The sequence below is a fragment of the Orbicella faveolata genome, unplaced genomic scaffold (assembly GCF_042242905.1).
Source record: "Orbicella faveolata isolate gen_17 unplaced genomic scaffold, um_ofav_v1 contig_1, whole genome shotgun sequence".
In the NCBI taxonomy this organism is placed as follows: domain Eukaryota; kingdom Metazoa; phylum Cnidaria; class Anthozoa; order Scleractinia; family Merulinidae; genus Orbicella; species Orbicella faveolata.
The window spans coordinates 4852524-4879653 of NW_028301536.1; the positions used below are offsets into that span (position 1 = coordinate 4852524).

The 27130-nt window shown below is 38.2% G+C and overlaps 1 protein-coding gene and 1 long non-coding RNA gene across 2 annotated transcripts; both read right to left on the reverse strand.

Annotated features, from left to right (window-relative positions):
• Positions 1-91: 91 nt before the first annotated feature.
• Positions 92-23130, reverse strand: LOC110061981 (structural maintenance of chromosomes protein 3-like). The gene is made up of 36 exons (XM_089295901.1): positions 23010-23130; positions 21612-21687; positions 21332-21370; positions 20958-21028; positions 19897-19968; positions 19266-19424; positions 18632-18749; positions 18141-18255; positions 17199-17259; positions 16994-17074; positions 16453-16617; positions 15483-15604; positions 14646-14745; positions 14145-14189; positions 13763-13831; positions 13460-13563; positions 13062-13161; positions 12519-12655; positions 11626-11767; positions 10982-11132; positions 10313-10462; positions 10103-10172; positions 9854-9935; positions 9439-9558; positions 8744-8815; positions 8167-8241; positions 7056-7164; positions 6808-6878; positions 6404-6493; positions 5273-5359; positions 4337-4480; positions 3746-3814; positions 3055-3144; positions 2564-2650; positions 1839-2016; positions 92-564 (listed from the first exon to the last, which is right to left on the reverse strand). Exons 1-36 carry the CDS (start codon positions 23022-23024, stop codon positions 386-388), a joined length of 3615 nt encoding a protein of 1204 aa, XP_089152027.1. The 5' UTR covers positions 23025-23130; the 3' UTR covers positions 92-385.
• A 749-nt stretch (positions 23131-23879) lies between these two features.
• LOC149117793 (uncharacterized) lies at positions 23880-26495 on the reverse strand. The gene is made up of 2 exons (XR_016210113.1): positions 26174-26495; positions 23880-25773 (listed from the first exon to the last, which is right to left on the reverse strand). It is a non-coding gene; the product is annotated as an uncharacterized LOC149117793 (long non-coding RNA).
• Between the last annotated feature and the right edge of the window lie 635 nt (positions 26496-27130).

Consider the following 27130-nt stretch of genomic DNA (forward strand, 5'->3'; position numbering starts at 1 on the left):
CCGCTAAGTACGTCAAAAACTTTGCTTCGCATCAAGTCCCTTAAGCTTCTCGTTTTGTCTTACATCACTGACCTTAAAACACAGTGCAGAATACAATGTCACTTTTATTGACAAAGGTGAATGATAACATTGCACTATAACGTATAACTCTGATAAAATCTAAATGGTGCTGTTTGTTCTCAACAACACCGCTAAGGGACACTAAACTCTCGGACAATCATATATAGACTGTTCACAAATCCTATATATAATCCAGAGGATGAAAGTACTTTTCGTGTGTACATGTATGACGTCGAAATGTATGACCATGGCAAAGGCCAAAGTAACGAATCAAATGCGTCTTCACGCCAAGTTCTTCTTTGAAGTAAGCGTCACTGAACTGTGCCTATTTCTCCTGAGCGTCGTCTTCGATGAAGTCTTTGGCCTGTTCAGCGGTTATTGCATCGATATGACTGACTTTGTTTCGGAATTTTACGCCGTAAAACTTATCGGCGGACTCTAATAGCTCGGGTCTGAAGGTTGTGGTGATAAACTGAGCTTTTTCAGCCAACTTACGAAGCATTTCTAGACAAAAGAAGGAAAACGCCGTCAGTGTAACTCTAGTTGGTGGACGTTTCGCAAATTTTCAACTCGGAAATGATAAACGTTTAAAGATAATAAAATCAAACACATTCCAACCTCTTGCAGATTTCTTCAGCCGCGCTTTTTGTGATCTACCAGCACCCCTTAAATAAAATACTAGCCTTCCTTAACGCCCAAGTCGCTAGTGGAGTGAAGGTGCCTACGAAGCCCGGGGGCTGCAACCGCAGTCACATCCTCAGGGCGCTAGAACACCCGACTGGCCTGCCCAACCCGCAACCAAGCCACGAGCCCCCCGCGCCAAGCCCCCTACAGGCACCCGTCACACTCAAGCCAGACGGCATTGGTGGAAAAAAAAAATAATAATAAAACAAAAAAACAAAAAAACAAAAAAATAAATAAATAAATAAATAAATAAATAAATAAATAAATAAATAAATAAATAAATAAATAAATAAATAAATAAAATCAAATAAAATGCTGAAAAGAAAGGGGGGGATAGGGAGGGAACGCCGAGAACCGCTAAACTATAATTCAATCCACAACGCCACACTAACAGAGCGATGAACACACTGCGAGCACATGGGACGACAACACATGTACTAACCAAATATACCGCTGGACAATGTCAGCCCCAGGGCTCTCACGACCATATGACTGTTGCAAACGCTACAGAAACGCACCAAACGCTAAACAAACGCTAACAGATGGCCAAGGCACTAACAAACGCCTACAAAAACGCTACTGACCAGACTGGCTCCTGGTCATAAACTATGTAAAATTTCATTGAACTATACCAAACGCTACAAAACGCACCAAGCGCTAACCAAACGCTCACAGACGGCCAAGACACTGACAACCGCCTATAAAAACGCTACTGACCAGACTAGCTCCTAGTCGTTAACTATGTTAAATTTCATTTAACTATGTTTACTCCACCCCTCTCCAGCTTCCGCTCCCCCACCCCAAGCACAGCACAGCTTCGCGTAACACACAACCCTTCCCTACCCCGGTCCCACAGTCGCAATTTGGCCTACATGAACGTATCTTTGCCTACCCCACAGTCACAATCTCACACAAAACATTACCACACTAAAATCCCACATTCAAAATCGAACACAAAAATACCGCCCTTCTCTATTGCTACGCAGCCGAATCGAACTCGAAGCACTACACTCCACAATACTGTTTCCAACAGTACAATTCCTTAATATCAGCCAGTAACAATCTGAGATTCTACGCTGGAGTATTAAATACACCTGCGACAGCTTTCCTGAACTGAGGATCCAACGCTTGATCAATCTCATCAAACAAATAGAAAGGCGCCGGGTCACACTTCTGAATGGCGAATATCAAAGCCAGAGCTACTAAAGACTTCTGTCCTCCTGATAACTGGTTCATCTCACGAGTCTCAGCGGACTTCCCAGTAAAAGAAACCTACAGTAGAGACACAAAAGACACAAACAGATCCATGGTAGTCGTTTTGCACTAGAGTTTTTAAGCTAGCTTAACTATTGTCTATGACTGTTCATACCAGAGTGGTATGATTGTCCAAAAGACGATAGAGTTTTAAAACTAGTTAAACAGTAGAATATCGTAATCAGTTCACACTAGAGTGTCTAGCTAATTTAAAGGTTGTTCCGTAACTGCACATCCACACTGAAGTATTCAATCTAGCTTAAATGTGCTGTCTGAGTTCTCAAGTAAGCTCATCAGTGGCATACAAAGTATGACGGCCCGTTTACACCAGAGAAATAAAGCGACCTTAATAGTGGTATATGACTTTCCTTTCATACTAGAATTGTAAACCTAGCTTAATAATTTTACATCTTAACCAGACTGGGTATGGTTTGAGGTCTTAAAGAAACCACAATTATTTGTCTGTGAACAAAGAGGAAAACTCACATGATACTCAGCAAGATAGCAGTGTATAAGACGAGCCATCGGAGCAATTGTGTTTATAATAATGATGATATTTATTTACCTTGATACTTATTCCAGTGAACTGATCCACAAGAGGTACAGACCGCTGGGACTGCGACTGAGATGCCTCGCTGTCTTCTTCCTCTTCCTAATTTCCCATTATTACACAAGATAAAACGCAAAGGGTCATTATCAGTGATTGTTTGTGGTGGAAAAAAGGGAGGTCTGATACACTGCAGAAACTACGAATAACCGATCTGCAGGAGATGATTGCATCTTCATCTAACTTCAGAGAATCCTGATTTTTCCCAGTAACACAAGCATAAGCTTAAGATCCCTGAGCAAACACAGGGATCAAACAACGACCACGACGACGACAATAACAACAACAGCAAAAGTTACTTGTGCTCGCGTTAGTGTCTCTCAGTATTTGCGCTTGGATCCCGTCAATAGTATATACCAGGGTTTTGATTACTCGCTACTTTTCATAAAAATTTACCATCGACTTTATAATCTATGAGGAGGTTTAACAAGTGGCTAAGTGCCTCTTACCGCTTGTTCCACTGGATCTGTTTTCATTACCAAAGTGGCTTTCCCATGAGGAACGAGCTGTTTGAAAACCTCACTGAAGTTGTGAGACATCTGTTGATAGAATAAACACATACAACATCAGCAAGAAACTATGTTCAAACTGAATCAAAAACAACACTTGTGGGTTTACACTTGGAAGGTATACAAGAGAATATGACTAAATGCTGGGTTGGTTGTCAAACAGTAACTTTCACCCAAATATTCTCTCACAATAAGACGCAATTTTAGTACAACAACCAAAGAGTAGGATTTCGCTAGCGTAAAACAAAGCAGTCCTTAAACAGAAGTGCGGGCTACCTTGGGGGCGAGGAAGATCATCGGAGTTCATCTTGCTACTATCGTAGTTACTCCGTGTTGTCGTATTGTCGTCGGGCTATCGACTGTCGACTGTCGCATTTCCGTCGTGTTGAACTCAACTGATGAAAGTATAGAGCGACGTTGGAATCATCCCCGATCCAAAGTTGGGCCCGAACCCAACAAGAAATACATCGTTTGTTTTGATTTTCTGTGATACGAATACCGCTTCAGGTAGTGAGGTACAACTGCAAGCTAATTCGAAGTTGAGTCAACTGGTGAGCTCAGAACAGTTGAACTAAAGTCGAAAGTTGATCCATAGCTTGATGTTTGAATTGTGCACTCATTTTCTAAGTACCTGTTTGAATGTGAACAGAATCGCCTCATGCTTTCGGAGCTCAAGGACATCCATCAAGTCCACGATTGACTAATCAAAGAAAAAACATTAAAGAGCCTGGAGAAAACAATCGTGTGAAGAATACATTCAAAACGCTCAGCGCAAAATAGCTACGCTACGATATATCAATTGAAGGAGTTACCTTACCAAGGATTGAGCCATTACAATTTACTTCTACTCTCTTAAAACGGTCGGATACGGCCTCAAAACAAAAATCCACCAAGGTAGAAAAACACCAAAGTAAAAAGAAACGGAGGGGAAAAAAAAAAAAAAAAAGGACGGCTAACAAAGACAAAGATTGCCCAGGATGGATTGTATTAAACAAGCTAACAAAACCTTTCATCTGTGATATAGCTCCTGTAATTTTAATTGATGAACAAAATAGACTTCATAATTATGGGACGAAGTCTCAAAATGATACTCAACTAAGGTAAGAAAACGCCAAACAGGTAATAACAAACTAAAGAGGAGAAAGTCAAAATGCACGAGTGATTGAGATGATCTGAAGATTGACACGGAAAAAATAATCAAATTGGAAAATAATTCCTTTACCTGGTATCCTTTGTCGAGTTCCTCTTTCCTTTTCATTAGTTTTTCTTTCTGTTCAGAGAAGTTTACAAACTGGTCCAGCGCCTTCTTATTCACATGACTGTATTTCTTGAGCTCTTCATTACAATGGTGCAACTTCTTCCACAGCTAACAATAAGTACAAGTAAAATGAAAAGAGAGCAAAAATGACTTTTTATTAACTGCTCAACTGGGCAGACCATGTATTGGGATGTTTATATGTCCGAGCTCGTAACAATGACAAACGAAATTACTTAGACAATGTCTCGAGTAGTGTCAAACGTAGTTTAAAGAACGCCCTTTCGACAAAAAGTCCAGTGTGCATTCTTCTTTATTTATGGGGTGAATTTTTTGTTTGGAAACTAATACCCTTCACAAAAAATACGCGTTATCTAGTTGTTTGAAGTTCACTAAGTTTTGAGATAAGATTAAATCAGCCTGTCTTTCTAAACGCCTGATCTGAGACACATTGTTTAGCCCGTCCGAGATTTGCTATAGGGTTGAACTTTTACACAGACTAAAAATGGACACGCAAGTGTTTTTAGGGTCACAGAATATCGATACCAACAGAACAGTTTCTATAGAGTGGCTTTCAGTTGTCGTAAAACCAAACCAAAGTAATCACTCTGGCCAATCACAAAAGACAAAGTCAATACAGTGAACCAATCAAAACTTGAAGTAAATACATGAAGCTGACGCGATACGCGGGAAAGCGTGTGCGAGCGAGTTATGATTACGTTTCAGTTTTACTTCTGATTGGATGAAAAATTGGCGCGAGTTTTTTTTTTTTAACCCAATGTTGTTGCGTAGTAATGCAAAACCAATTACTTTTTAACACTCAAATGTAAACCGCTCTAAGTTCTCCCTTACACAATAAACGAAACAAAAGACTTAGTTGGTTGGTAATCATTTACAGCTTACCGTCTTGACAGGAGCTTTTTGATGCTTCTCAAATGCATCAGCAGGAAGGGAGCCTAACTCACGGATCTTCTTGGTACATTCTTCTTTCTGTTCAAATAGAAAAAAAGAAATCCATTGCATTCAACAAACAACATTTTAACGTTCACATGAGCTTCAATTCGCTCTTTTCTGTCTGATAACTTTCCTATGTCAAAATTTTCGCGCGCTCATTGGCTAATTTTCATTGTCAATATGCGTAAAGACATGAATTTATAATTTATGCGATGCGTCAACGAGGGAGAGCGGACAATTTGACAATTTGTTATCGTAAAAACCAGATTGATCTCAGTTTATCATGCGTCTGTCCTGTTAATGACAATGAATTTCGTCATAACATTGTCAAAGTAGTCTGCGGATCCACAGCTACTTTGACAATGTTTTCACGAAATTCATGATCAATAACTGAACAGACGCATGATAAACTGACGTCAGTTTGTTAAGCCGCACATACATTTATGAAGAGACGCCCTGTTATTTCGTTAATGACAGGACTGATTCAGCACCCAAGTCTGAGAAGAGACTGTTGTCTTTGGATGCTTTAACTTGGACGGTTCAATCCAGATGGGCTAACAGTTGAAATTCCCTTTTTGGTTGTCGTTATTGTTACTGCTTTTTTCATTATTCGTTTAATTTCTATGTTTTATCAGTCTTGTTAGGCCGAAAAAACACAATAAATTTAACAGCTTTGTGTTCCTTTCTCAACGACAAACGAAAATCGTTAAAGCAATCTAAGCAAACAACAAGAGGTGCAACATTCTGCCTCCATATGCTTTGTTTTTTCTTAAAGGAGCTAAATTTTTCAAGTTCGTCGCTTGTAATCCGTGTTAATCTTCTCCGTCCTCAACCATCCTTGTTCTTTTATGGTTCATTTTGAGTTCTTTGGTGTTTTTCTCTCTCAGTAAGCAACTATTTTCAGGTTTCCCTCAAAGGTATTTTTGCGGGTAGTTAATTTAACTCAAAATGCTGAAAATGAGCTCCTTTAAACAAATTATACGTAATTAACGATATGGCTTTTATTACGAAGATACAAGTGAGGAAATCTTTAAAGATAAGACAAACAACTTGATGCAGTCATACATTAATGATTCTTACTTTTTTCATAAGTAGACTCCTCTTGTGAGCTATTTTCTCCATGTGTTTGGCATCGTCGTCAATGGCATCTCTTTTTAGCTTCTCGATGTTCTAACAAGTTAAGGTTCAATAAATTGTTAAGTTGACTTGTATCTGTTGTGAGCTGGTTTCTCGCTCATTTTGACTCTTGTGACTTGATCACTTTCAGGCTGCCTTTTCATCACAAAAACATTTCAATAACGTTGGGTTATAACTCAATTTCCGTCCATAACTTTGTAAGTATTATAACGGTAGCTGAGCACTTTCCATCAGTTTCAACTACCTTGATCGAAAAGGCTGCTAAACTACTGAAAGCAGGCAAACAGAAACTAAATCCAGAAGACACATTTTAAAAATAACGCAAAAAGACTGCTAATCTGTATAACCTTCCACTCATCCAACGATGTCTGTAGCTCCGACTTGTTCTTGGTCAAAGTTTTCACTTCTCCTTCAAGTTCTGCAGAGGACATGATATAAGTACAGTGAGACAAGATCTATAAACCATGCAATAATAAAAATTATTATTCGACACCGAGTAGATGCACAACAAGTTGGTCTGATTTTTTCCAGTTGCGCATTCGCTGGTAGATGTATAGATGTTTCACTGACAATTACTTTACTTGGAGCTCCTTACCTTTTTGTTTAGCTGAACTTTGAGATATAGCCTCTATAACTGTGTGTAAGTCACCCTTAAGTGTCTCCAGTTGTAGATTGCGGTCCTCAAGTGAAATTTCTTCTAAAGCCTGTTGGAAACATAGCTCTGTTATACTCCCATATCATTCAGCGGCACGATTTCAGCCAGATACACCAGGTACACGTTTATAGTTTGTTGAAGAAACCCAATGTCTTAAGGTCATTCCACTGAAATAGAACCTACACTGAGATTTTTGTAAACCTTTGCCTATTGATTGTTTATATTATAAGAACTTAAATTTTGAAATAAAACTGAGGGGTCCCCATGTTCACTTAGGAGCAACAGGACCTTGTTTATACTCATATAAATCCTTATAATAGCACCATGATAGTAGTCACGATTGCTTACTAAATTCACGTTTCCGACGATTGCTTTTTGTTCTACACTGAGAATTGGTCCATATTTATTTTACACAGAGAAATTGATTACTCAACTCAAAACAACAGAAAAAAATGATAGGTCACCATACTCGTTTGCGAGAAAATGACGATTTACCTCTATGGCGAGGTCCAGCTGTAAAGAAAAAGCCGCCATTTTTTAATGTGCGCGCGCTAATCACACGTGAAATTATGCGCAGTAGGGATGCGCAATGCAGTACTGGGGAATGACCTTAAGCCGCGGACTTAATCAATTCTTACCCCCAAGTGACAGGTCAACTTTATAAATACAATTACAGTATTTAGTATTACAAACTGCGAGTCTTACATGTACATCTACAGTGTCTTACACAGTGTCCACACTACGCAGGAGAAATTTGAAAACGCAACTATATTTCTACGGTTACGCCTACCGTCCACACTAATCCGAACCGAAAACGGAGCTTTTCGAAAACGCTCTTCAAACCGGAGGAATTTGAAAACGCCGGCTTTGCGTTTACGTGTGAACGGAAAACATTTTGAAAATAGAGCTTTTCGACAACCATGACGTCACGATAATCACGTGATTTCCCTGACCGAGGTTTCCTCAAAAACAAATCCGAAATGAGCGGTGATTGTTGCGTTTGTTAAATCCTACGTAGTGTGGACAGGGCCTGAAAAACCCCTCGACAAACCTGTTTCAGCTCATCTCGTTTCCTTTTTAAATTGTTGTTTAGGACATTTTCCAAGGTGTTCTTCTTGGCTTCAAGCTAAAATGAAGATAACATCACGTGTCTGAGGTCAACAAACGAGATCATCAAAACAATAATCTACTAGTTGCAACGATAACTATAATTATTTTACAGCTAGCTCTGTGAGCGGGCATGATGAATCAAATCCTGCGCTGTGATTGGCTACCCGAGCGGGCAAGATGGAGCTACCTTGCCCGCTCGGGACTACCCGTCGTGTCCCGCAAGAAAAATTTTCCCGAAAGCCATATAATAAATCCTTTATTGACCAAGCTTGTTCGGTCAAGATGGCTGGATATTGGCCTCGTTCTTTTTTTGCGAGTTTATGGACCTCGACTCCGTCTCGGGCCATAAACTCGCAAAAAAAGAAACTTGACCAATATCCAGCCATCTTGACCTCACACTTGGTCAATAACCCATATTTCTATATCTTACTACAGCTCTAGCGCACAGTTTTCAAAGTTCGTAATCTACACTAATTTTATCTATTTTATTACCATTATTCTCATACAAAAACATTCACCTTCGTTCTCTTTGACAGAGAAGCTTTCAATCTTTCTTGAAGTGTGACAATTTCACTGTTTAAATCATCCACCTAAAAAATGCGAGAAAGAAACAGAGGTAAGGCTGTACAAGCACTAAACTAAACACCCACATATAAGAACCTATGATTTCAGGGTTCAGGCTGATCTAGTTCTTATTTACCAGGTACTTAGTGAGAAATCAGCCTGAAGATGTTCTCAAAAATGTTCTTTAATTTGTTTCAGAAATACTATACTTTAAAGACTGCTAGAGGCGTAATTAACATACAATGTTTAATTACTAAGAAATACGCTAAAAATAAATTTCAAATAAAGAAATAAATAAATAAATACTATTACTTAATACTAATAATGTTATAATACCATAGTAATATAATATGAGTGCGTTCTTATTCTGGCATCCTTTTATTAGGCTGAATTGGTTCTCATAAATTCATTGGCCAACTTTCAGCCTGATGTTCTTAATATATGTGGGTGGTTACTGTCTTGAGTAACAAATTAACTTTATGAATGTACTGTACATAAAATAACTGACAAATGTCTAGCCCTATATTACAACAAGAACAACAGAAACAGCCATTCCTGCAACCTTTTGAGTTTTGCAAACAGATTACAGTTTAAAATTTGAACTGTTGTTACAGTTTGGTTAAATTAAGGACATTAACGCAGGCCATACCTCTTGTTGATCTTCTGCATTAAGTTGAGAAACCAAAGCAGTACCGAGTTCCTCCTCTAAAGCTTTCATGGTGCTACGCATGGACTTTAAATCCACCTCAAAATGTGACAGTCCTTGTTCCTACAGATGTATAACAAACAAGTTAAAGAGAGCCTTAATATATCACTTCTCAAGTTCTTCTTGCATTCCACATTCCAGTCATTACACAGTGGTTTACATGTAGTGGGCAGACGGTTGATTACATCAACCACCGTAAGTACGTCATAGCCAAAATTATTCGCATGGTTAGATTTTCTTATCCATGGTGTTCCGCTGGTAAAGCTTCGCGGCGCACGAGCTCTGCTAAAATTATTCACTAAAAAATATAGGATGTACATGCACATAAAAGAAAAGAAAGAATAAGGATGTTACTTACTTTTGACACCAACGTTCGTTCAGCTGTTTTCTTTTCCTGCGTTTTGGCCTTCACATCAATTTTCTGTTTCTCGTATGTTTCCCTGTAATGTCATTTGTTGTGTTAGCTACCTAATTTATTTACATCAACACTACATGTATAATACCAGAAAGTGTAAATACGTCCTGCGATTATCAAATAAATATGGTCAGCGCTGTTAAAAACCGTCTCCATATGCATTTTTTTTTAAGAGGTTCTAGCGAGACTCACCTTAGCTGTACTTGTTGTGTTTCCACCTTCTGTAATTCTCCCAACACAACTGTTACTTCAGAATCAAGTTCTAGAAATCTGTTAAGGCTATTTAAATACGTCTCTTATAATAAATCAATCACTAAAACACGAAAACATTACAGTACTTGTCTCACAGACGAGTAAAATTTAATCGTAATGCAAAGTGTGTGATTCAATATAAATGGATACTCTCTAATTCTCCCTTAAGTTTATCTCTCTCTGTTTCTTCTCCTTCCACTTTTTCCTGTAATTTCCAAATGCTATCCTGTAACTCCAGGCGAGACCTTCTGTTTCCATAGTAACCACCGGTGAGCGCACCTCTCCGACTAACTTGGTCCCCTGTAACAAACGATTCTCTGTTTGGTACATTTGAATCTCGAAACTGATATTGATCTGCTACAAAAAATAAAAATTTCCTCCACAGGCACAGCTGTATCTCAAGATCCTTGGGAGCCGTGACCTTTATTATATGACATTGCGTAACATCGTAAATATAAGAGTTTGTATGGGAATGTAACGATTGTATATAACATTTCAAACTATGAAAAAAACAATTGAATTAAAACGAATAACTTCGACTCTTATTCTGTGTGTTACTTTGGGGCTGTTTCAAAACGATTCCAGCGACATTCAGTGAGAGAGGAGAACGTTCTTTGTTATTTGCATTCCGTTTGTCATTGCAAAAAGAGTTTCGTTTGTACCATGTTTTATTCTTTTATCAGTAAATTTATGTATTATATTTCCAGTTGCACTAATTAGTTAAAAGAAATTACTAACTTCAATAAACAAATAAAGAAAATGTAGGAACTTTTTCACTACTTATTGATCATAACAAATATGCTTGATGTCTGAGAATACCTTCTAACGTAATGCAATCAAGATTTTCACTTTTGGAAAACTGCGAGGCGACATCAAGGTTGCGGCAAATGAGAGTTTTACCAAATACATACTGCATGGCAGGTCTAAATGCCTCGTCAAACCTCAATTTGTTTATCATTGGAAGGGCATCCTAGAAAATACCAAACATCAGAAATAAAATAATTGAACACATAGATAAAACCTTCTCATCATTCTCAAAAATTATTGGTACAACACATAGATGATCTAGCATGTTCTTCTGACATCTGGCAGTCATAGAAAGTACATGTGAACTTGTTGCCTACAGTAACCTTATGCTCTTGGTACACATTGAACATATCTTCTATGACAGGTGTATCTGAGATTTGACCTACAATAAAGATTCTCACGGTGTCCATGTTGGTCAACAACGAACAAATAGTTTGATGTACATGCACGTGTAGATCTGCGTGCATGAATTGCCTGCAAAATTTGTTCAGAAAAGCAACAACCTGGCAAGACACTACAATGTAGATGTGTCTTCTGATTAAAACTACAGCAGCTGTACAAAAATTTAACTACACTAAACATGCACTGAATTTGTGTACAGAGTTGAATGTTCTTATTAGTACAGTCTGAAGTTACGACACAAAAGTATTACTAACTGGAGAGGTGGGGTGCTCTTGTTCCCTGCTCAGTAGTGTGTTTAGTGGCATAAATGATGCTTCCCCTGGTAGTTTATGTTTATTCATGATGGACAAGATTTGTGTCGCAGTTTTATCAGAATCCACTACAATGTGAAAAAGCCTGAAAATACATGTAAAACAAAGTGAGTTAGAAAATTGCTGTGGTATAGAAGTCTCTCAGGAGATGTTCGAGGCAGTTTTCAAGGACACCATTATCATTATTTGATCTACAGAATTCTGATTATTATTATTATGCACAACTTCATGTATAGTAAGTGTAACTATGTAATTTTGTTCTTACATTATACATTATTAACTGATTAGGGTTTCATTTATGTTTTCAGCAGGAAGGCGACTGGTTCTTGCAGGCAGGTAAATCTTTTTGAACTGGACCTTTCCTCTAGAAGGCCAAACCAGGTGTGGGCAAAATTATTCTCACAGCCGGTCAATTTGCCTGGAGCTCTGCCCTTATTGAAACCCTGATCAGGGCCAATTAGCCAGTATGAATCAAACCAAGGCACTTGCCTCACTCATTTGTTTCTCTGTTTTTGTTGGTTTTTGGTTTGAAGGGGAGAAGTAAAACACTGCTAAATACCTAGGAAGAGAATTTAACGATGGACGTTGCCTCGGTCATAATTTTTTTCTGGCTACAGCCCTTCTGACTGATTTGTCTGAAAGGCAGGTGGGCATATCAATCCTCCAATAAACAAGAGCAAAAGACGAGGGTGGTCTGGATTGTTCTGTATTTTTATTTCAAGAAAATAAAAGGAAAGAAGTGGTCCTATTGTTGATCAAAGGTCAGGGCTGTTTCATGCACATCATAACAATACACCATATGTGTAGACAACAATTTATAACAGCAGATGCCTTACTTGTTTCCCGCTGTGACCTCAACTGCAGTAAAAAACTGTTTATCACACTGAAAGTTCTCCATAAGTGGTCCATGAACACCATCAATGCCTCTCTCTTGAACAATCTTTTTAACTGTGTCAATACCATTACTGACATGCTGTTAAAATCAACAACAATCTCAGTGTCACTATTAAAATACAAATCAACCTGCATGTACAAGAGAGTTGGAAGAAGCATCAATCAATATCTCTGCTATTGGTGTTGTTCAAACATGGAGTACATCATCTGCAGTATACTTTTATGCAACTCCTTGCACAACATTAACTTGTGGCTACATTATAAAACTTGTTTCGCCCATCCATCAGTTACGTGCAAGCAAGGACAACTTCTTTTGCATCATTAATTTTATTCACTCTTTTAAACGCATAGGATACTGTTAAGAAAGAAAAACAGTTTTCTATACTTTTATTTATATTTTCATTCTTTTTTAATCAAAATGCTTTTATTATTACTCTATTAAAAACCAACTAAACTTTGACTATAAGTAATATTACATGTAGTACCTTGCTAACAGTGCTCCTTAGGTTCCTCTCTGTTTTACTCAGCTCTTCTCTAGTGTTCTGCATGCTCTGTTCTATTGTTGCCTCTTCTCGCCATAACTCTCTGGGGTGGAATAAACATTTTTACGTCTTACATGAACACGAACATCAATAGGATCTTGAGGTTCACAATCAAGCTGAGAGTATGATTGAAGCATAATGCAACATGCAGGTGAACATTTAACATTAATTTTTAACACAGTATGTGACCCATTCAGTCCTACCCTCCTACCCTAAATTCACATTCTCCTTACTTACTGACATACATACCTGTATTGAGTGCATGCTTATGCCAATGTAACAATGTAAAATCAGTGCCCAATTGCTTTTAGGAATTTCAGAATTACATTGTAACAGCTTACTTTCTTCTGTTGGTAGTATTATCTCTCCGCTTTTTCAATTCTGCATGTTTCTTGTTTGCCTTTTCAATATCTTGCCTTCTCTTGTCCACATTGTCTGTTCTTTCCTGAATAACATAACAGAGAGGCCAAAATAAATTAAAGGTACCAACAAGTACTTGGTGTCAATTAACAAGTATGCAAATTATTGCCCTTCTTGATTCTACATGAAGAGTAGACAAAATTAATGGAAAACACCATACAGTGCAATTATATAAAACAGAATTAGCTGATCAATGGCAAATGTTATGACAGTCTAGATGGCACCTGTATTTCAACAGTCAGCTCCTGTACGGCAGTCCTTAGTTTGTCAACCTCAGCTCTGATACCCAGAATCTACAAGACAAAATGAACATCCCTTTTATCAAAACAGGTTATTTTGTTTTATTTATTATGTAATAAATAATGTCGCACATTAAATTTGAACAAAAGAAAATAAAGAGAGAGGAAGCATGTTCATGTACCACAAAGGCAAAATGAAACAGATGTGTTTTTTGGTAGTGTATAGATCAACAGAATTACAAAGAAAACTGACACCTCCGTACATGTACTTTTCAAGTGTATTGCCAACTAATGACATTATAGATGCTTTACAGGATGTGAGAATTGTTCTTTCTCTAAAAGTTATCAAAACATGGTTTGTACTTACTTGTGACTCTTTGTTTGCTATTGATTCTGAGAGGGAGCTTTTCTCCTGTAAACAACAGGTACAATGTAACAATGTACATATGCACATACTGTACAATCTTTTTCTTATGAACAGTTACAAGAACATGTATATCATTTTATAGAGCCATAAATTTTATTATACTTTTATTATCACATAAACTATTACTATTTTGAGAAGATCAAATAAAGATAAAAAAATAATAATGGAGAATTCAAGGCAGAAAAATACAAACTGTGACTCATTCGCACACATTTTCCCTCAATTCAAGTCAGCTACAGTGTACATGTACATCTAATTACTTCGAGTTTTGATTGGTTCACTGTATTGTCTGTGCCCTTTGTGATTGGCCAGAGTGATTACTTTGGTTTTGGTTTTAAACATTCAACTGAAAACTGTTATATTTGTTATTATTACTATAATAAAAGTAAAATCTTACAGGCAACTTATTGTAACTTTGTGTTTATCACCAATTCAATTTACCTCTGTGATCCACCTGTCTCTGGCTTCTGCTGTTGTGAACTGATTTTTACGGCCCTGTTTAGCATACAGCTCTGTACGTCTCCTCTCACACACTTTCATCCTGAAAATTTGCACATTAATTTCTTTATAATCTAATGGAAACTGGGCAACATATAGTAATTATAGAAAACCAAAATCGCTAATATAGTTAGGGTCATGCCAAAGGTTCTGGTGCACTGGTATGCAATGCTATAAATTGTAACATTTGAAAAATTTGCTTCATGGAATTTGAAACACTGAAAAGAAATAATACAGCAGCATTTTGATATTCATTGAACATGCTGGTGTAGGCCCATTGTTTGAGAGGGACAGGCAAGTCTTATACTGGGGCAGTTTTGGTAAGACATTAACTAAAAACACAGTTTGCTCAATTAAGTGTAATGTGAAGGACATTTTGCTAAAATTGATATTATTTCAAGTGTTGTTGCATACACTAGATCATATGACTTTGAACTTAAGTCACCGCGAGGAGATGTTTTCTGCAAGTTTGTTACATGTAGGTTGGAAATCTGTCACAGAAAGTGGTGTTGTCAGTTTTGTTAGAGTCAGATTCAAATAAAATGGGTCAACTCGAAACCAAAGTGGAAGTTGGAAGCTGGACAATCTGGGGGAGACCACATTCAGTAGCAAGCTCCTAGAAAAAACTTGACCACCATGGTTGACAAATTCTGGCAACCCAGCAAAGAGCGACAAAGAGCGACAATGAGCAGCAGCAGGCACCCACCACAGGCTTTCATACTGGCTTTTTTATCGGACCTTCTTTAGCTTGGGGTGAATTGGATTTGGGTGTGGTCTTACCTTGCTGAGCACTCAGTTTCTTCAGTTTTAAGATGATTGTAAGTGGGTAACAGTTCACCCAGTTCTTCCTCTTTGGATTGAATGGTTTCTTCCAACCGCATCAGCTGTTCTCTGTGTTGTACCTGCATAAGGAAAGACAGACTGTTCAGGACTGTAAGTTATTCCTTTACTGCAGATCAACATACAGCCCTGGAATTTCATCACCAAACAGGAAACTGCCGTTTGAGAATTAGAGAATATGCAAGTAAGAATGTGAGTATAAAAGATAACAATTAACATCTCTAATTGTTGATCATAATTATTATGATCAACAATAAGAGATGCCATAACAGTCAAAAACTAGTATCAACTCTAGTCAGCTCTTGGAGGACCTCTTTCTCATTTAATGCCAGTTTAATGATAGGAAACACCACGTGTTAAGGGATGTGTTTAAAACACAAAATGACAAAATGGACCTACTGGTAAGAATCACTGTGGGATACGGGTGTCCGCGAGGGTTATCCATTACAATAGACCATATTCGTATTCTCGGTGTTGGACTGGAACTAGCTTGAAATGGAGGCTCATGCGGGGAAATATCATTAAAAAGAGATAAATCTCATTTGCATTTGAAAAGACTCCACGCATTAGCTTCAGTTGCAAGCTAGTTCCAGTCTAATACTGAGGATACGAATATGGCCTTAATTATTGAGAGCTCGAGGTGACCACTTGTCGAGTCAGTGATTTAGGCTAACCTGAGCACTGTTTAGACTAACTGGAGAGCTACAATGTTTTATCTTAGGCTAACCGTACTGCCATTTCATCATTTAGCCATTTCGTGTTTTAAACAAACCCCATGCTAAACACCCACAGATGCTTAATGAGTACACAATTACATGTATAATAAAAAGTTCTCTGTAGGATGTTGCTGTCAATGGAAGTAATGTAAGCAAGTGTTACAAGTTCAATTATTCAGTTGAGGATAGATAACCTTGAGTGTACTGTCCTCTCGGACATTCCTCTCCAGGTCCTTGATATCGAGTTCCAGTTTTGTTCGTTGTTTTATGTGGTCCTGGCACTCTTCATCAAGTTGTTGTCTTTCAGAGCTTGCAGCTGTCATGCGATCCATCACTTCACGTAAGCTCTGGGACAGAGACTATAAGAAAATGATGTTTCATAAGTGTTGAGTGGCTTACTGTACTGTGCAAAATGAAAAGAAACAAGTCAAAATAAAACAAAGTGACAGTTAATTAAAGATAGTTATCAGTAGATTTCAAGTACTGTAACAGTATTCAAGTTATTATTTTTTTCACAAGAAAGATTTTTGAACGGCTTAGTTTGCACTTGAATCAATGTGGAATTTAAAGGCATCTGGTAACTAAATCGACAGGATTACTCACCCATCCTCCGTGTCATGTTGCATTGTGTTGCATTGCGTTGCATTGCATTACATTACATGTACGTTACACGATTCTTCTGATACTTCCATTAATTATTTTTACAACTTCATAAATACATGTCATACAACAAACCTGGACTTTGTTACTGGCATCTTTGATTTCCTTCTGTAGTGTGCTTGCTTTATCTGTTTCCTGTTGTCTGGAATTTTCCAACTACCAAAACAATTAGCACAGGTGTAATTATATGATTAAAAATCCGAGTGTGACATCAGTAATAGTCAGTGGCAATTCTATCAAACATGTAATATAATGAAAGAGAGCATTATTGTTTCCCTACCGCATCTAGTTTTTCCCTTGTTTCCCTCATCTCTTTATCATGAATGGTGTACTCCAGGCACCTGGAAAATTGTGTCACACATCAATTTGATCTCAGTTTAATGTTGTGGCATGCAATAAAGACACAAGACCATGTAGTGGGCAATAGTGGGAAGGGAATGTACTGGAAGGCTCGGATAACAGCCCACCGACCAGATAAAACCCACTGGATGGGGGGCCTCAGCACATGGCGCTATGCTGAGGGGGGGCCCCATGCCTGTACTGCAAGGAGGACATTGTTGCTGGAATAATTACATGGTGCCAAATTAACCCAGCCAGAGAACAAATGTCCCCTCCCTGACGGGGCTCCAGCACAGGACTGAAGGGGTGCCGCAGGCAGCAATTCCTCGTCCTTAAAATTTATTAAAAGTTATTTAGAGCTGTGCATTAATAACAAAAGTTAACAAGAATGAACTGAGGGCTTAGGAAGCTCTAACAGAAAGGAGAGAAACTCCCCTAGGGTTCGAAGTAGTGGTAAATGCTAACTGTCACGAGATAAGAGGGTGGGTGGGTGGGGTTACACTTAGAGCAAAGTAACAACTTGCAGGACTTAGAAAAGGGAGAAACTGATTACTCGCATGACATGCTACACTTAAATAGTGCTTACCAAATAATTTTTTTATGGAAAGGCATGTGCTGTCGAGGACCGCAGAGATGAGTGTGGGCTCATCTAAGCTACAGGTGTAAATGTTGCTTGCCAACATTAACCTTTATTTTATGCTAAAATAACATTTAACATCATAACAATACACCAATCCATGTTGCTACATGTCTTCTAGTTGTGTTTATGATAATATAAGAGAAAGAGAATTCGGTTTACACTGAGTCTCATGCTGTTGGCACTCAGTCTTCACAAATATAAAATGGATTCAATTTAGTTTGAGCTTGATTGCCTCTGCTGTACCTTCGTTCTTTGTCCCACTTCTGGTATTCCTTTAATTCTTCTTTCTCTTCATCAAGTGTCTCTAAGCGTTCATCTATGTCCTTCAGTAACTCATCTATCTTTTCTTTTTTCCCCTCTACAAACCAGACAAAAAATAAAATTCTACTTGATATCCAGCCATGATTCTAGAGAGGTCCATTTAGATCTACACATCCAAAGTAAATGTACCACTTATCTTTAATCATATATCCACACAGTACAGTAGCAGCTAAGGCAAGCAGAGACTAACAGATATATATACTGTGAATTAATGTAAACTATGGAACATTTGAAAAGTGCATTCAGATTAAGGCATAAATGTAAAAAAAAAAGTCAATTTAACCACGCACGCTGTAGAAGCTAGTGCCCTCTTCTCTTTTGTTACAGTCATTAATCAGAATGTCAGAAATACATGAATAATAAAGAGATTGATCCACTAAAACCTATGATTCAATGTACGTGTACATTTGTACCTGTGTCTTTGAGAATACTCTTGCTTTCTTCCTTCCTTTCATCATACACTCTTGTGCCAGCAACTTCTCGCAACAACTTCAGTCTTTCATGATCTTTTGCTACAGCTAGCTGATTAATCTGAAATTGGATCATGTGTACATGTGGAAAGGCATCTGTGGTAGAGTGTCGATTGATACCCTCCATCCACCCTTGATTGACACTTGATGGATATCTTAATTGATGCTCGGCCAACACTCAGTCAAGAATTGAGCAATGTCTTGATCAGCTGGAAAGTCGGTCAGTAGCGGGCAGAGTGTCAACCGACTCATATGTGTCGATCAATATCAATGGTATGTCTGCAAAACCTACTCAACTCTTGACCAAGAAGTCGATCAAGTGTTGATCGAGTGTCAATCTAGTGTCGATTGAGGATCATTCAAGGGTATCGATCAACACTCGACCGTGGATGCCTTTAGAACTCATGATTCTTGCTTTGTACAGTAATACTGTAAAGTCACAGGGATAAGTTGTACATGTACTGTATTTAAAATAGCAATGTCCAGGGTAATTATACAAGAAGGACTACTAGGAACTGTAAGTTGTTCGTTTGTAAATTAACCCAGAGATACTTCATGCAACTTTTTAGTGACTTACCCTGCCTTGCTTCACAATATAGTATGGGTTGCTGCGAGAAAAACCAGCGCTCTCCAAGAGATTCATGACATCATTTTTGGTTACATTCTTTTTATCCAGAAAATATTGGTCTTTCTTGGAACCAATCACTCGTCTCAAGGAAACTTCATCTTTCTCAATCTACCGGGGAACATAATTTACACCAATGAGAAGAGTACTTGTATCTGTACACATATACATGCAATTATTATATTTGTCACTAATTATTGTGACACACCAAAAAAAGTGATCCTTTATTGCTGTCTGTAGAGGGAATGTTACAATAACTTTTTCAAAATATGAAAACACTTACTGTAGATTTGTTTCTGGGCTTACTAAAATCATTAAGACAAATCAACTGCTTTGAAGACGTTTGAGAACTCCATAAGAGTGTTTTACATACAGATAACAATAATGGATTATTGAAAAGAAAAAAAAAAAAAATGCACACAATTAACTTTCTAGACTACAATACATCTGTGTGTCCAGTCATGTTGTTCAGTAACAATTCTACAGTCATGTACATTCTGTATTCACTGTCAGTCTTGTTATGGTAGTTATACAGTAGCTTAGGCTGTATTAGGACTCTTAGAAAGCTCATGTATGCACTTACTGGAATCCTGTTATCTGTGTTGTCAAAGATGAGTTCCACATAAGCTGACAGGACACGTGGTCCAGTACCCTCCTACAAAAAACATGTAAAGAACTACTTCTTTTAACAATTCATGCATATGAATATTTAACACTTGCCGTATAGCACAAAGACTAAGTAAGGAAGAGCAACGGGAGAGGGTGGGGGTAGAGTGGGGGAGCTCCCAGAGGGTCTACATGTAGAATGTTTGTGAGTAAGGACAGCCAACTATAGCCTAAAACGATCATCGGAAGAGTCAGTGACAAAGATATAGGACAATTGTATTGACCAAACTCTTCAGCATGTCAACCAGATATAAAACCATATGGTCTACTGTGGTGCTTAACTTTTGACAATAAAAATTACAAGCATGTGTTTCATAAAAAAGGTCAATACGAAACAGAGTCAAAATAAACTATTGCAGTACTTCTACATGCAGGAGTTTTATTAATGTTTTCGGCAGGACAGGGCAGGAAAAAAAATTGAAATCCACTTGTCCAGTGGGCCAGTAAATTTCATGTGCCCCCACTAAAATATTTCTTGCAGACACGGGCCAGTATGAAAATCAGAGGACATATGCGAACAAAGTATACTTGGATTTCTAACTAATCCATGGTTTCAACCTACATGTAATGGTTAACTAAAGGTTAACTGCTGCCTGAAAATTATCATTTATCAAGCTGGCATTTTTATTCAGACTCACAAGACTACTGAGGCTAATATCACTTGCCCACTGGGCCACTGAACTTCTATTTTTATTTGCCCAAGAGCAAAATTCACTTGTCCCAGGCAATCAGACCTTTTTTTTTTTTCCTGCCCTGAGGACAACTGGTTTTTACAGGTAGGCAAAACTTTTTGAACTGAACTTCCTTATAACAAAAACTTTCCTCTGGATGCTTAAACCAGGCAGCCAAAATCATCCTCAGAGATGATCAGTTTGCCCAGTGCCAGCTCTCTTAAATCACAAGTACATGTAAGTTGCTACAGTACTTGGACAACTGCGTCTTGCTTAAAACATGGTATAGAGATTCTAAACAACTTACATGAAGAAGTGCCTGCCGTTCCTCCTGTCGCAGGTTACTGAATTCATCAGCACTGAGAACAAACTGAATGGCTGGAAAGAAATTACCAAAAGAATTCCAGGTTCATGTACATGTAGTGATCAACAGGTAATGGAATAATTAGCTTCCATAGCGAAATTAACTTCTAACAACTTATCTTTCTACTTTGGGTCAAGACATGCTGTAGGGTAAATTACATTTTAAAAAGCCAAATTTCATTTGTGATGAAGACTTATGAAAGCTTTTTGCATTAATTTACATAAATTTATAGCGAAGTACTACTGTCAAAATCTGCCCTAATAAACTTGCAAGCAGAACTATAACTAAGGTACATGTCATGAAAATGCAACACTTACCGAAAAAGAAATTACTTTTTCCAGACCCATTCCTGCCAACTGATGACAAAAAAATACAGTCACAAAACATTGCAAATTAAACATAATGGGTCACGTAGCAGCTCTCGTAAAGTCTCACATGAATGGCTGGATACCCTTCAAGGGAACAACAGAACAAAGAACAGAAACAATACCCCAAGCCCTAAAACAATAACAGCAGCAACAATAATAAAACAATAGCAGCCTACAAGAGCTGCTGCACTTTTGAACAAAACAGTAACTAGCAAGTACTGGTACCTACCGATGATATTATGTTTTGGGCTGAATGGTTCAATGATTGTTTGATCTCGATAGCTTCTGAAGCCTTGAATGATAACCTGCAAGGGAAGTAGCATTCCGAATGACATGCTAGTGAGTTATCATTTTGCACCAGGAACAACATGTCCTACAAACCAACAAATGTAACAAATGGTATTTACATGTAGTGGAAAAGCAACATAACACTGAAACTGCTGAAAACAACTATCATGTTATAGCTGCAGAAACACCCACTTGTGGGTTGTAATCCTAGAGCAATTCTCATTCTCCCGAACTTCCACCAGGACAAGAAAGAACCCACCTTAGATTGCTTGCTTAGGATAAAAAGCTTTTGCCATTGGGCAAGTGACACAAGAAGTTTGGCAGCCACTGGGCCAGTTAAATTAGCCTCAGTAGAGCACCAGAAAGACTGCTGAACACACTTGCAGTCTGCTCATGCATCCACAAACAGTTTTCCAAGACCTCAAGCATGCATTATCTGGAATAACATGGAACATTATCTTCTATTTGGTAAATAGTAGTGCAGCTTTGAATGCAGGGCTAAAAAAAAAGGCATTTCCCATCGTCCGGGGCAAGTAGATTTTCCTTTTTCATTCTCCCTTGCCTGATAGAGCGAGGACCCAGGCAAGTCATCGGCCAATTAAATCGTAATCAAGGTAAACTAAGACTTGCCCGCACGAAGCAATATTTGAGAGCTGCTTGTGCAAAGGATAAGTTGGAATTCAAGTCTTTTTTTAGCCCTATAAAATGCACACTTTCTTACAAGGTGTCCCCTGATCACTCAATAATGTAAACTCATTACATAATTTTTATCACAAGCTTAACTGACCTATGCTGAGCTCAAACCGGCTAATTTTAACAGCGAGAACACTGATTAATAATTGCTTTCACTTTGTGATGCCATTTTTTTTTTTTTTTTTTTTTTTAATAAAGCAATAATTCATAATACAGTTCAACTCAAATAAATATTCTGCTGACAAGATCTAAGTAATATCGATTAAATTTTACAACGTACAATGCTTACATGAAATGACACAAAGACAGTTGCCGATACATGCAAATTGCAGAAATAGGACAGAATTGAACTGAAAACCAAAATTAGGCTTTAACTTTTTCGAGCTTTTTTTTTATGTTCACTTAGCGATTCCGGGCCTTTGGTCCGCCAGCAGCAAGTCAAGTGAATCAAAATAGGAAAAAGAAGAAGGTAACATCTACCATGTAAAAGAAAAACATTTCGGAGTAAATTTTGCCATGATACTGAGCACGACAATCGAATGAACTGAACTTCGCATGGAACTCGATGAGTCAGAATATATATTTGCAGCGTTTGAATTCAGTAGAAAGCTACACAAAGCGATCAATGAGAGGAAAAATATCTTACCTGTTTAATGTACATGATTTTCCTCTTCTTTCAAGGCTTCGTGAAGCAAATTTTGCGAAAATCTACAATGGCGGAATACAGCACATTTTGGCGCGAATGTATGCAGCTGCCTTCTGATTGGTTGATATACTACTACTCCCAGCAATCATCGCGCCACGAAGATGAAAGGCATTCCATGTATGTTGCATGAAAAGTTCAATGACCTTTTTCACCGGTGTCACGTCGCGCTTTTCCGATTTTTTCATTCAAACAAAAAATAAGCCTCACCGCCCGTAAGTATGCGAAGTTTAATAAGATTCTGTTGGAAACTAATAAATAAATGGGACCCCAAACTTGCCATTTTTTTTTTACAAACAAATGTACACCAGGGGCAACATTTGCATATTTAATACACGGGGAAACAGAACAACCGTCACTCTTGTCACGCTCTTGTTTATTGAACTAAAGTTGCACACACGAAAAGGTCGCTACAAAGGGTAGTGCATCATGCAAGCCTGCACAAAACATCCAGAAGATCAGGGGATGTTTTGTGCAGGCCAGGCTTACATAATGCATTACATGTACCCCTGCAAAGGCACACACATCCTAGTGCAGGCAAAACTGGATGTGTCACGTGATCCTGTCCCTATACATAACATTTCTTTGTAAAATTCATAAGTTCCATATTTTCTTTAGTTTCCCAGAGAATCTAACGAAAATCAGCATAGTTACTAAATTCAATACGATAAATCTTCGGAGGTGGTTTTTTGTTCATACGATCCAATACAACAATTTGTTGATTTGCGTGACATTGGTACAAAGGTCCATTCCTTGTTGGATTGTCACATCAAGAGTATATTATATGTACTGTAAAAAACACTCAAACAAAGGTTACGTGATAAGATCATTTTGTTTTTGATCTGTTATGATATGTCACTTTACATTGAATGAAATGTCAGAAATTTACGTATTAATGGGCATGCTTAAAAACAGTAAAAGTCTCTTCATAGATGTACACTTTCTTTGTTATGAGTACTGAGTATGAAAGCAGCTGCGAAGCCACAAAGAGGGCACAAAAAACTAAACACATTTAGAGTGTCTGAAGACAGACTAATTGAAAACATGAAATGTCATGACAGTTAGCCTAAAATACACTCCATATAGCCTCGTAACTGGGTCCTGGGGTGCTGGTGACCCCCCCCCCCCCCCCGCCCCCGTTTTGTAAGCCTTTTTAAAGCAAACAACCTACAACAGGTGGTGAAAACAACATGACAATCTGGCAAGTACCCTCACTTTGAAAAATCCTGGCTGTGCCCCTGAAAATAGTTCTCAGGAAGGGGGATAACCCTTATGGACACCTGTATCCCATATAATTTGACTCTTACCTATAGTGCCATTTCATCATTTCAGCATTTCTTGTTTTGAACACACCCACACTTAAGTTAATAGACAAGTATACATGTAGTGTACAAATTATATGGATCTCAATGAGCAGCGTTGGTAAATAATGTTAACCAAAAAATTATGAATGAACTGGAAAATTATCAATATATTACTAAACTATGCATAATTTGTAAATGGATTTACACTACTGCGGCAAATATAAATATTTGTCCCTAATGTTCACATCTGGCTAAATCTCTGTTTGGATCAATTTTTGTTTTCCTACCATTCATTGTGGTTTTGCAAATGTACATGTACAGCTGTACTCATTCACCAAACAGTTTCTGGTTCCTGAGATAATCATTAATGGAAATGCTCAGGCAGTAAAATACATGTAGGAATCATTGAATAACCTTAACACAAATGTTTGTAAAGCTAATGAAAATCTTCAGGTTCCAGTCAGAAATTCGGGAACATTCTTTTTAGTCTATTGCAGGTTAACTGTACAGTTAACAATAGGTACGGAGTTCAATAGGGAGTTAAGGCTTAATTGCGTGTCAACTAAAACAATGCCTCATAAGTGGGATATAAACACTGGTATTGTACAGTACCCAACTGAAGAGTGTTACCCCTGCACAAGCATTACATGTAAATACTGTTGTATGTACATGTACATGAAAATGTGGCAGAATGCAATTGATAATTTGATTTTATAACACTTGTCTATTCCCGGCAGTCCAACTTTCTAAAAGATTACCAGATAAAGTTGCTACCCCTTGTTGCCATCCCCTAGTAAGGTCAGATCATGTGTACTAAGTGTTGATTGATACTCTCAATCGGTACCCTCGATTGACATCTTGATCAATGCTCGATCGACATCCCGATTGATACTTGGTCAACACACTATTGACACTCTATCAACAATGGGTCAATAGTCAGCGGAGTATCAACCAACTCATGTGAATCAATCGAAAATTAGTCGACTCTCGAGCAACTATCAACCGAGACGTCAATGGAGTGTCAATCAAGTGTCAACCGAGGTGCCGATGGAGTGTCGATTGAGTATCAATCAAGGTTTGACCAAAGGTATCGATTGAGGGTATTGATCAAGGGTATCAATTTAATTTAAGCTGACTAACATGGGTCCCAATTCAATTTAATCTAAGCTGACTAAAAATGAAAATTATTTCCCTTTTCTCTTAGTTAGAGTTAAGTTAACAAAATTTCTGTCAGCAAAATGTCAGATTCTGCACGTCCACTGCGGCAGTTAAATTAAACCTTCAGCAACTTCACTTGCTCCTCATCAGTTCAGTTGATATCCCAGAAACGTCCACTGCTGTGATCGGAGTAAGTGCGGCTAATAGTCTCCTCAAATTCGTCATCCGGCGATCTTCGCGAACGTCTGAAAGCGAGTAAACCATTCGTGATAGTAGCAATCAAGATTAAAATTAACCCGGCAATCACCAAAACCAGGTAGACGCGGTGTGACTTGTTCAGAATTGTGAAATTCTTTTTAGACTTCAAGCCGATGATAAGAGCAATGAAGGCGATCATTAAAAGAGAGGTGAGGACATTGGTGAAGAACGTGCCATAGCGAAGCGCAACTCGACATATTGGAATACGCTTCAAGGAACATTCAGCGCTACCAAGGATCCTCGCCAGAAGAAACGACGACGTAAATAGAAGCAGTAGTCCATTTACAATCGCAGCCAAGAACAACACAAACAAGGGGCAGTTGACATCCTTGCTGGACGCACCAGACTCAAAATTTGACCAACAAGAACGGCTGGAATTCTTCTTACCTACTTCCGCCTCGAGAAAACACACACTCAGGAAACAGACCTCCGCAGCCACAGATGACACACAGGCGAAGGCAAATAATGCTCGTGGATTGCAGTTTCCCATCAGATAACGACCAAGCCAGTTTCAGTGAGAAAATGGATTAAAATCTTGTTGTTTTAGATGACAACTTTGCACAAGTGAAAGCCACTGTGTAGTGAAAGCAGATCGCGTGACAGCTCGTGACGATTGCCGCTGGCCAGCGAAAGACCTCCATCCGGACTCCATGCGTCTGCTCACTTTGCCTCGTTCCAGGCCTCTAATAAAACGGCACGACCAAAAAGGTTTTGGTCAGAAAAGTATTTTTCGTTTACACGTGACGCCATCATGTTCTAAAATCCAAAACTAAAAACCCACCAACGTTTTTATCCTCATCAGGCATATGGCATATGGCATAAGGTTGTGGTCACAATAGTGGGTTACAAAAGCAACTATAATGTGGAAAAAACCGGCCTTTGTTCCAGCTTGAAGTGCTTATAACTGAGAAAAGTTTGCAAGGTTTGAAAAACTTTCTGTGGATGGAAGTTCAAGGCTCTCAACAATTTTTTTTTTAATTATTATTTTTTTTCTCACACTTGACGCGAAGTTGTATCTTAGCATCCTTACAACAATTCGATAACAAAATAAGAAGATCACCGAGCTATTTTAAAAACATCTCCTTTTAAATACATGCACTTCAGGTCCAAAGTAGGGGTGTTTTTAACAGGTCGTGATAAACTTACAGATCGCATAGTCGACAAAAAGCTAAGAAACTTTCGTCAGTTTAGTCTAAGGCTAGCTTTACAGCCTCTTGTTCAATTCACACCGAGGCATTTGGAAAATAATTTTCACAAACGCCGTGTATATACTGTCTCTGTTCTTCTCTCAGGCTCAAATACGGAAGCGACAGGTCAAAAAATAGACACTCGAAAACTGCGTGT